Raw genomic sequence first — 12,116 nt, 5'->3', positions numbered from 1 at the left:
TGCAAATCCTATCATCATTGTTTTCAGCTGCCTCTTAGACGCCTGTATCCAGAATCCCTTGTTTACCAGGCTGGTTTACCTTCTGCCCTTATCCTCAACCTGCTTATCTTTATGCTGCATTTTTGAAGCAGATAATTAAAGCCACACTGCAAGTGAATTCATTCTTTGAAGTATTTTTCTGTAACCTTCCCATTTGTAGTTCACTTGCTGACACTCGTCACCCAGCCTTTGCGTAAACGTCACCCTGGTGCTCGTTCCATTCACGTTCCCAGGAAATGCCTGGGAAACCAGTGCTCTTCAGGGTTGCCACACTGGCCACTCTCTAGGAGCCCATTATTGATGATCTTATCGTGCTATTTACAGCGTCCTAGTAATACTGATACAACTAGCTCTGAAAACTCATTAACTCATATTTCTTTGTAACTCTGGACTGCATTTAATGGGTGTTTGGGAGTTCCAGGTAAATTAATCTTTCACTTTACTGCTTTGTGGGAGAACACGTAAGTGGAGCAGAAATGCTTTATTATTGAGCACAACATTTGTGATAGAAAGCAAACCCATTATTGAGAGATGCTTCATCTCTGGACTATTAAAAAAACCATGAAAGCAGCCTACCCAAATAAGAAACACACTCTAACTTGTGTTTTTTGATATTGCTTCTTGTCGAGTGTTTTGTTTAACCTCATTTTATCAGCAAATACCCTTCTTGTTATTAAAGCATTCGTTCTCAAATTTTATAGCATACAAGAATTGTCAGGAGTCTCCATTTTAACAAGCATTTCCAGTTTATAACTTTAACTGGACATTTCTATTCAAGACAGCATTGGTGTTTACCACAATTTGTTTTGAAGTTTTTGAATCTTTAATTTGTGTGAGTACATAGTAGATCTGAGCTATTTAAACTAAAACAAAACCAGGTTTCCTGCTGTTGCTCCAAAAGTCCCGATCCATTTAATTCAAGTACAAAGATGCTATTATAATACAGTACTTCCCCAAAGCATTTAATTAATGTGAAACATATTTAATGCCACAGACTAGGTTTCTAAATGAAATGTTTACATTTATATGTTAGTATACCAGACCAAAAAAAATACTAGCTCTTTCAATAAAATCATAAGAAATGTTTTTAACTTCCTTAGTTTTATGTCTTCCACTTTTTGGTTTTCTCTCAAGCACATGGTGAGAAGAACAGGAGGCATGATGATCTCTGGCAGATCACTGAGCATCACTCAGCCCTGAGATACAGGTGGAATATTCGAGCCTGACTAGTTGCCGCAGAAATATGCCCAGTTAAGTCACTGCAAATGAATTAGAAACTGTGAATAGATTAGCAACAGCTATCATCACTAAAGAAAAAATGCTCGTAGTACATGCCTCTCAGACTTCATTTATAGTGGCAATTTGTCAAAATGTATTGCTCCCTAATCTTTAGGACACTCAGTAGGCCTAATGACAAATCTTACAGATATGACAACTTTCATCCATGAGGATCTCCAGATTTCCTAAATTACTGCTGCAAGATTTGTTGGCAGGGCCTTTTGATGAAACTTTATTTCCCTGTTGGGGATATATAGAAATTAATTGCTTGATATTCTTGGTATTTCAAGAGTGAGTTCCTGAATATTTGGTTTGATGATACAACATTCAGACATTTCACATGAATTATTTTGATATGCTTAGAAAATGTGTTCATGAAAAACAGTAAGCAGATGTATGCTATAAGGGTAGAGAAAGACTGTTTATAGAGAACAATATGTAGATCCATCTGCAAAGAAGTCAAACTGCAAATTTTGTAAAGGGATCACATCGCAGAATGCCCCTTGCCTTTTTAGTTTTCGTGAAAGGAGAAGAACACAGCAAGATGCATGGCTTAAGGAATTCAAGGAGCAAAGCAAAGACTAAAAGGCATAATTCATGGGCTTAAAATTCACTGCTAGACCAAAACCAGAGTGGAAATGAGAGAAAACAGCACTGAAAATTGACAGCAGGGACTAGCTACATGAAGTGAGCGTGACATTCTACATAGTGGACCTGGAGAGAACTGGAGATAAGAGTGAGAAAATGTCACAGCTCACTCTCCAGAGACCTCTCTTTTCTAGCTGCAAAATCTTCCCTGCTCTAAAGGAACCTGACACTTCTATTGAAATCCCAGAGTTTCCTTGCAGCAGCAGCGGTTTTTCACTAGATGGTCTTTCTCCTTAACATGAGTTCTCTGATCCAAACGCTGCCATTGTCTTGTCCTAACAGATCAGGAGAAACCTGCAAACTGTGAATTATGCTAATGTGGCACACAGGTATGCCCCCATCTTCTCCTTTAAAGCTACCTTGCCAAGGAACATTCCACACACAGTCTATTGACTTCTGATGTAGTTTGCAAAGGAAAGTGTCAACTTAAAGAGCACTTCTTCCAAAATATTTTTCCTAGACACTCAGTTAAGGAAGAAAAGTCCTTGATTTGTCATATAGTCCATTTTTTCTGTCTTAAACACAACTCACAACCAATCTAGTTTAAAAAAAAAAAAAAAAAAGCTGCAAAATGCAAGTTCCAGAAATTTCTTTCTTTCTTTTTTTTTTTTTTATTTCTGAGATGGAGTCTCATTCTCTTGCCCAGGCTGGAGTACAGTGGTGCTATCTCGGCTCACTGCAAGCTCCACCTCCTGGGTTCACACCATTCTCCCACCTCAGCCTCCTGCGTAGCTGGGACTACAGGCGGCTGCCACTATGCCCCCGGCTAATTTTTTTTTGTATATTTTTAGTACAGACAGGGTTTCACCATGTTAGCCAGAATGGTCTTGAGCTCCTGACCTTGTGCTCCACCCTCCTCAGCCTCCCAAAGTGCTGGGATTACAGGCGTGAACCACCACGCCCGGCCGCCAAGTTCCAGAAATTTCTATGTGATATTGTACACTCATTCACTGAGAAATTTTTTATTCCTAACACAGGTCTACCATGCTATAATTCTACCTAAGTTATTATTTTTAGATAACACCTAGTCAATGCAGATTACTCTGTCAAAGTTAATATGCAAATGGCTTGAAAGAAAATTAAATACCTATTTTCTTAGGTATTAAAGCTCAGTACCCACTTAGGTATTTTTTAATGAAATGGCTTTCATTATATTACTTTTAAACACAAATTGTTCATTTATCCTGTTCTTGGTCTTTTCCAGTGATAATTATAAGAAAAAATATCTTCTCTTACGGTAACAAATCCCTTTGAAGCTCAACTGACCTTTACCCAACAAAAAGTATATGAATATCCTAAATATCATTGATGGTAGTTCTATTGTATAATATTCAATGGTGTCACTAATTGCCAAAAATTATTGTGATGTTTATTGCAAAGAGTACATATATTACGAGTTGAATTCTGTGCCCCTTCAAAAAAGATAGGTTGAAGTCCTAACCACCCATACTTAGATTGTGACCTTATTTGGAAGTAAGATTATTGCAGACATACTTAGTTAAGGTGAGATTATACTGGAATAGGGTCATTGTAAGAACATGGCCATGTCAAGACCGAGACCCGAGAAAAACACCATATGAGATTGCAGATAGGCACCTGAAAGCCAAAGACCTCCAAGAATTAACAGCCACCACCAGAAGCTAGGAAGTCTCATTCCCACATGATGCTGCTGCTAGATGACTATCAATGAAATTAAACTTTCATCACATGTCACTCAACTAGTCAAAATCCCCAAGTGCCTAGTAACCACCGGATTCATGTGCCATCTAAAATTCTACATTAACAGTCCATGCTAACTTCCCACTACAATCTCATCTGTATATTCCCAATAGCAAAGACTTTGCAACTATCGTGCCAGAAGTCTCCATAATGTGCCTCTCACTTTCTAACCCTAGCATACGTGCTCATCGTATTCCAATCGTCTGGAACACCTGTGAACCTCCCCTTGTCCAAATCCTATGATTGCTTCATGTCCCACGTAATACCCTATTCTCTATAAGAGGGCTGTTCTGGCTTCTTTCCTTCGCACACTATTATCTCCTTCTCCCCTGTACTCAGTTAACACACTTACAGCACTTCCCGTGTTTTCTTTCGTATTTTGCCTTCATGTGTAGTCATTCATGATCTTGGCAATCCACCTTTTGGACTATAAGCCATTTAAGGGCAAAAATGTGCTTTATTCATCTCTGGTTTCTTACACTCTATTGCCATACACATGTAGTCACTTAATAAATCTACCTTAAATTAGCCCTACAAGTTAAGAGTTCTGGCTCCAAAATGGAGCCTTGAGACAAGCTGGCTTTACTCCCCACCATGGCAAACCAAACCCAAATATACAGTGTCAGGATTATCACCAGAAATATCCCAGGACTCACATAGGAGGCAAAGCCCTTTCCAGGGGTCACAGAGAAATGAAAAACTCCTGGCACATGGTAAAAGAATCGTATTTCCGGCCAGGCACCATGGCTCGAGACCAGCCTGACCAACATGGTGAAATCCCCGTCTCTATTAAAAACACAAAAGTTAGCCAGGCATGGTGACATGCACCTGTAATCCCAGCTACTCAGGAAGGTGAGGCCGGGGAATGGCTTGAACCTGGGAGAACGAAGTTGCAGTGTGCCAAGATCACTGCACTCCAGACTGGAGACAAAGCAAGACTCCATCATATTTCCATATCCAGGTGCCCTTCCCTTCAATCTGCCTGGCACCAAGAATATAAACAATTTCTCCCAACTCATGGTTCCTGCACTGAAAAACCTGAGATCTGAGGTAGACAATCAGCTTCCCCAATATATTGCATTTCCTAGAAGTAGGCTTCTCCTTGCCTCAACCCATGAAAATCATCCTGAGCCCCTGAAGAGAAATATCCCTGAGCTTAGCCAGAGACAAAGGCAAAGGAGGAACTCTCATCCCCAGGCCTGGAGACTCTGCTCTGTAACTTGACCAAAGGAGACGCCAAATCAGAGTGGCTCTTCAGTAACAACATGTTGTAGGAGATGCATTCGTCCGCTGGGCAGGAACCCCTAGCCAGTGTTCCTTTTTGCTATGACCTCTGAATTTTCCTTTGAGTTTCTATATCAGTGCTCACATATGGCTGTCTCATTAACGTCACAGCAAAAATTCAATGTCATGCAGAAAAGTTTGTAAACTTTTTGGGCTCCCCCAAAAGATGACTGCCTACAGAGTCTGGGTCACATCTGTCCAAATTTACCAGAACTATCCCCTTACTCTGTCACTTACATGCAAGTTTCCTACCTCTAAACCTCTCTAATGCCAAAGCTGAAGGTATCTAATGATTTAGCTGAAGGAAATGCTCTCCACAAGCATGAATTGCCATCAAAATCACGCAAAGGGACACAGTGAAATCTAAGTATATTATTTTACTTTCTCAGAGGTAATCGTAATATGTTTCCTGCTATGCACAAGCTTTGAGAATCAAGATATTTTAAAACGCTGTTAAATCATATTATTAATCAAAAAGGAAAACAAAATGCAAAGGACAAGAATTAACATTAGCTAGCGACAGATGCCATAAATCTCTTATCTCATTTAATCTTCAAAACTACCCGTGGAGTTTATCTTCACCCTGTAAAATAAAAAAAATCAGGGAAGAGGGAGGATGTCAGAGTTAAACTCCCTGACTAGGCACAGTCAGCTTCAAACCCAGGTGTAACCCCTGGTACCATGTTCTTAACATCACACCACACTTTCTCCCAGAAAGTAAGGGCATAACGGTAATGATCACTAAACAGCCTATTCTGTCATGCTAATCAGGGAAACAGAGATTAAACAGATGAGAGCTCTATCAGCTGCATAATTTAGCATTAATTATTTGGTGAGTGCACTGCATTCATTTTGAGTTTTAGGTTCAGAAGATGGTTAACTTCATCCATTCCTATTTTTCTAGCCAGGATGTTGAAGTTCATTGCCTGATAAAATTTCATGCAACTAAAAAATAGTTTTGTGGTATTACCACATAATTATGGAGAATAATTGGTTGGCAAAAACAATGAACTGCATTAACTTAGTCTTAAACCTGGACTATAGAAACTGAATAACACCGGAAAGGTACATAGTGAACATTTTTAGTGTTCTTCTTTTTGAAAAGCTATTTTGATTTTTAAAATTTTTTCCCAAGAAAATTAACCTAGAATTATCATTTCAAATGTAGTCTTTGACCTTTTTGTATTTGTACTAAAAATTTGACTTTGGATGAGTAAGATTCTACTGAAGGAAAGACAGTTTGTACTCATTTTAATACTAAAATGTATCATGATAATTTTCACTTATTACTCATAATTTTCTGATTCTGTCATCCTCAATTGTAGTTTGATGCTAAAGAAATTTAAAGTTAAATCTTGACTTCTAACTGCTCTCTGTTGAAAATGTCTTTATTGGATTTTAGAAGGATAGGATTCTAAAACACAGTAGTGAAACATTATAGAACCTCGAAACAATAAAAATTAAGTAGACTAAATTCTTTCTATATTAAATTGAGAGTTTCTAGCTACTTAAATAATGAAAATCAGATCTCTGTTATAATATTTAGGGTGAGAGTGTTAAAGAAATTTATGTACGACTCACTTTAGTATTTTAGTTTACTTTAAGTAAATTTAAGGAGATCTAGAAGACTGTGTGTTTCCTTTTAGAAGTGCCGTTTGTCTTAGGTTTCAGCTGAGCTGTGTCTCAATATGAGTCAGACACCTCCATCTGGTGGCCCAGCCATAAAATTCCCATGCCATGCTTTTTCAAGATGCTCTACATTTGTGTTGTTTCTAATTTCTGAGTTTTTAAATTAATAGCTTAATCCTATTTTAAATGTTTTTCTCAAAATGTATTTCTCATGCAAAAGTGAATGATAGTCAAAATAATTAGTGACCTTTAGGAAGCTAAGCATGTCTCATCTGTTCCTACAAATCACTACTAGTCATGAAAGACGGATACATCCTTATGGCCAGTGAAAATAGCATTTTCTTCTATTTCTCTGAAGAGAAGAAAATAGTTTATTTTAAATCGTTTAATATTTAAATTATCATTTCACAGTGATGCAGGCACAGCTCTTTTCAATATTCTATTTTATCAGCCTGTGATTATTTATTAAGGAACAAGATCAAAAGCCTCATTTTAAAACCAAGATATATTATCCCTTTTGCTTTCTCATAATTTACCAAATTAATTCCTTTATTATAGAGATATTTTTATTTTACATTATTTTGGCCGGTTTTCTTCCTGAAGAATCAATGCTGATGTTTATTCAACATACATAAAATTGGGATTATGTAGGGTTTTTTCTCATATATTTAGAATACTTGAGAATCTGCAAATATATAACTTTAATGTCATTTATTATTTAACTCAACTCATAATGGACTTTTTTCAATCATTAAACAACCCATCTCTCTATTCCATACTCTCAAATCACTGCTCTGTGCTTACCCCACCTCTACTCTCAAACCATTCTGATGCCTTCAGAATATGAGCTGGGACTCACATTTAATTTATTAAATGAGTTAATAAATGCTGTGTTTCAACAGAATCCTTTATTTATTTATTCTGTTAAATCCAGCCATCTACTTAAACAGGAATCTCCTCTTACTGTATATACAATTGAAATTAATATTGGAGAGTTCAGCAACTAACAAGATTTCTGATTAACTGTTACACAACATAACTTCTTAATCATGCCATGTTAATATTTATGAAGACTTTTAAATTTCTATTTGATATGTACTATCTCTCATCATCGTTTCAACTGATTTTGAGTGTGTATTAACTCTAATTAACTAATTTTTCATCATCTTGTGTCCTGTATGAGAACAACAGTTCTGTCATTGTTAACTTACTCTGCGTTTCAAATGTCATATAGATTATACACGTTTGTTCACTCTTTCTTTTGATTCATGTGCAGCACTTTTTTTTTTTTTTTTTTTTTTTGAGACGGAGTCTGGCTCTGTCCCCCAGGCTGGAGTGCAGTGGCGCGATCTCCACTCACTGCAAGCTCCGCCTCCCGGGTTCACGCCACTCTCCTGCCTCAGCCTCCCGAGTAGGTGGGACTACAGGTGCCCGCCACCACGCCCGGCTCATTTATTGTATTTTCAGTAGAGATGGGGTTTCACCATGTTAGCCAGGATGGTCTCGATCTCCTGACCTCGTGATCCACCCGCCTTGGCTTCCCAAAGTGCTGAGATTACAGGCGTGAGTCACCACGCCCGGCCCATGTGCAGCACTCTTTAGCCATTGCCCATTGACTAGTAAAACTCCCACACTGAAGAAATGAGAATTAAAAACATTCTTGATTTAAAAAAATAAATTATTTTTTAGAATAGTAATGTAACAGTATAACCTGAAAGGAATGTCCTTTTCCTTTTCAGAGGCGAGCTGCTGATAATTTGAGAAGACATCACCAGTACCAAGTAAGTTGTCCTTGTACTATGTCTTGAAATTTTCATTAAAATAAAATGCAGTCCCCCCTTCAGAACTGACTCAGGAGGAAATGTATTTACTCACTGAGTATCAATACTCTTGTTCTAAAATGCCTCAGGAAGTTATGAGGAACCTGGTGAAGCGATACGTTGCTGCAATGATTAGAGATGCTAAAACTGAAGAAGGCCTGACCGAAGAGAACTTTAAGGTAACCGTTTTCATGTCCATCACAAGAGGCAGATTGTGCAGAATATTAATCCAGATAGAGGACATTTAAAATCAGAGCTAGAAACGTGGCTGTGTGTTCCAGCAAGCCTGTGTGCCTTCTCATCTTTCCACTGAAACCCTACGGACCTGTAAAAAGAAAAGCTAGTGATGAAATTTCTTCTCAAAATACAATGTTTTACACATACAGAGAAAAGCCTAGTGATTAAGGCATTCTGACTTACCTGATCCCAGAGTGAGCTTGTTTCTGAAATTTCAGCCTGATCTTAAAATCTGAAACATTTAGTAACTAACACACTAACAACAAAACTTCGTGTGTTCTGCAAAACTTTGATAGCAGAAAATTTAAGATTTGAGTTTAATTGTAACTAATACACTTAAAAACATTCTCCTTGATATTTTTTAAATTGTGTAAGAGGAAATAAGTAAAATGTGTAAAATACTATATTCTTGAATCACATGTTTAAAATAATTTAGGTTAAAATTATTTAGTTAGTGTTTAGAGATTTTGGAAGAATGATTAAGGTCCATAAGATCTTACAGGCCAAAACAAACAAACACATTAAACAAAATCTATAGGAGATATTTAACATAGAAAATAGCAGGTTTGAACGTGAGAATGAAGTAGTGAATTAGGTAAGAAGATAGAGAAATTACAAAACCTAAAGTGCAGGTTGAAAACTAGCTAGAAGCCCAGATTTTCTTTGCAGTCATAAAGTTCAAATTGTAATGTTAAATGATTCATGTTGCTTTAGGAGATAGGTTAGGGCAGGAAGCCACCAAGAAGGCTGCCATCAGGTTAAGACTGAGAATTCAGTTGCCCCAAAAGACAAGGAAAAAGGATGAGTCTAAGAAATGTCGTTAGATCCGAAGAAATTCCTAGGATGCAGAGGCTGACCCAGATTTAGGGGGAAAGTCCTCTTTAAGACAGTAAACAACTGCAAGTAACTACCAGCTCTTAAAAAGTTAGGCTCCACATAATTTTCAGATATCCCTGTGGACAGAAAAATGTGCCAATATTAAAAATCCTATGAAATACACCCCAGAGACAGTGAAGTAACTTGGCAGCAGATGACTCATTTGGAGAGGAAGTCTTCGAAACTGTAGTCCCAGAGAAACCCAATATACTCAGCTGCGCGTTGGTGGCAAAGATAACTCATGTTTCTTTTTGCATCAACCTTAGGAAGTGTCCTTCCCAATTCCAATAAGGAAATTAGTAGACATCAAAATGACATCAACTATCTGTGAGAGAACTTGGAATTCTAAATAGAACCACAGGAGAGTAGAATCCTTGTTTCTGAAAAGGAGTGAAAACAGTTCTGACCTATACATGAGACAAGAAAATGGTATTTCCAAATATTTAAGTCCTAACCTAATTTTTCATTTTAAATTCTACATAGGAACTAAAGCAAGACATTTCTAGTTTCCGCTTTGAAGTTCTGGGATTACTAAGAGGAAGCAAACTTTCCACAATACAATCTGCAAATGCCTCGAAGGAGTCTTCAAACTCGGCAGACTCAGATGAAAAGAGTGATAACGAAGGTAATAGCAAGGACAAGAAAAAGAATTTCAGCCTTTTTGATTTAACCACCCTGATTCATCCGAGATCAGCAGCAATTGCCTCTGAAAGACATAACATAAGCAATGGCTCTGCTCTGGTGGTGCAGGAGCCACCCAGGGAGAAGCAGAGAAAAGTGAATTTTGTGACCGATATCAAAAACTTTGGGTTATTTCATAGACGATCAAAACAAAATGCTGCTGAGCAAAATGCAAACCAAATCTTCTCTGTTTCAGAAGAAGTTGCTCGTCAACAGGCTGCAGGACCACTTGAGAGAAATATTCAACTGGAATCTCGAGGATTAGCTTCACGGGCTGACCTGAGCATTCCCGGTCTCAGTGAACAATGTGTGTTAGTAGACCATAGAGAAAGGAATACGGACACACTGGGGTTACAGGTAGGCAAGAGAGTGTGTCCATTCAAGTCAGAGAAGGTGGTGGTGGAGGACACGGTTCCTATAATACCAAAGGAGAAACATGCAAAAGAAGAGGACTCGAGTATAGACTATGATCTAAGCCTCCCAGACACAGTCACCCAGGAAGATTATGTGACCACAAGATTGTGATACTTGAAGGAGGAAGCGTTTACCATACACATATATATTTTCCGTAGTGCTCTGGGTGTGGGAAAATGTTTAAATTGTATTAGCAAATGCTAAGTTACACTTTATAGCGTTTCTCAACTGTGGCATATTAACCTGTAACATGTTTAAATAAGGCAAAGGCAATCAAAAACCTTTTTGTTTTGTAGCCTGCTTTTGCTTTCACAATTTGTTTTACAATTGTTTTTGTTAATAAATAAATGCACCTTGTATTCTTGTACTGTTGCAATAACCCACAGAAACATTTTAGCTATCTTTTTCAATTAAAACAAATGTCATTTATTTCATGTGGTAGTTGACTCCTAAAATAGCTATTTTTATACGCAAAAACCAATGTGGCTGAAATATTATAGCTTTTCTTAATTTTTTAGGGTCTCTAGAGAGGGTTCCTTGCCAAGGACTTTTCACCTAGTCCTACAGTTTGACTTTAAAACACAAATATTACCAAATTATTTCTTAAGGACATGTAAATAATTGTTGTACACAATTAAAGCAAGCAAGTCTTCTTCTCGTGGAGTCATGTCTAAACCCCCTCAAAGTCACAAATACTTTGTAGGGTTTTAGGTTGTTCCAGGGTTTCCTTTCAGTAAGTAAAAGAAGTGTTTGTCTTAATACATTTTGATGATTGATGATTTTCAATGACATTTTGTCAGTAAAAAACTCGCCCCTCCAGTTTTTTTTAATTACCTATTTCAGATTCTACTGCTTATCAGTATAAATATGAGTCTTTATGAATAACTGAAATTCAAAAATATGGCAAAAATTCTCAGTTATAGAAAAGAATAAACCATAATACTGTAAGCACATTTAACAAGCAAGATGATTGCATACTAATAATATCCAAATGAAAATGAATGTATTCTAAACAATCTAAATCTAAGTAAAGTTGAATTCCAGTATTTTCAATCAACGCAATATTGTAATCAATTCAAAAGAAGTACAAAAACCTAGCAGTCTCCTCTTTTCACCAGTAATCATTATATATTTCTTTAAAATTAAAATCACTCAAAAATCATTATTAATTTTATCAGCAGATATAGATATATAGTTTTGCCTATAGGAAAAGCATTCTTATTTCTTGTTTTTCTTTCTGTTGTTTGCAAGATAATTTAGCTTATAATAATTCACTGAACTATTACAAGGAAAGTGTTTCCAATTTACATAAAATTGGTACTAGAAACTTAAAGCTTAAATTACATTGCTTGTGTCTATTTAAGCCACTATGGGAAGCTTCTTCACCACATAAAATTAGCATTTATTTCAAATAAATGGAAAAATGCTAAGTTCATTTCAAAAATTACTCTGCAGACCTCAGAAATTGCATATAGTTTATCATTGACCCCA

The 12,116-nt window shown here is 37.0% G+C and overlaps 1 protein-coding gene across 2 annotated transcripts in view; it reads left to right on the top strand.

Annotated features, from left to right (window-relative positions):
• The window catches only part of TRPC4 (transient receptor potential cation channel subfamily C member 4), a 222,597-nt gene extending 211,543 nt beyond the window's left edge, over positions 1 to 11,054 (top strand). For both annotated transcript variants that reach the window (XM_028837185.2, XM_015120957.3), the window contains exons 9-11: positions 8,337 to 8,378; positions 8,507 to 8,596; positions 10,014 to 11,054. In XM_028837185.2, the coding sequence (XP_028693018.1) occupies positions 8,337 to 8,378; positions 8,507 to 8,596; positions 10,014 to 10,736 (855 nt within the window). In that variant the 3' untranslated portion in view covers positions 10,737 to 11,054. The remainder of the gene's footprint in view (positions 1 to 8,336; positions 8,379 to 8,506; positions 8,597 to 10,013) is intronic.
• The last annotated feature ends 1,062 nt before the right edge of the window (positions 11,055 to 12,116 follow it).

This window comes from Macaca mulatta, chromosome 17, assembly GCF_049350105.2.
Source record: "Macaca mulatta isolate MMU2019108-1 chromosome 17, T2T-MMU8v2.0, whole genome shotgun sequence".
Lineage (NCBI taxonomy): Eukaryota > Metazoa > Chordata > Mammalia > Primates > Cercopithecidae > Macaca > Macaca mulatta.
This window is presented reverse-complemented; position numbering and strand designations above follow the sequence as displayed.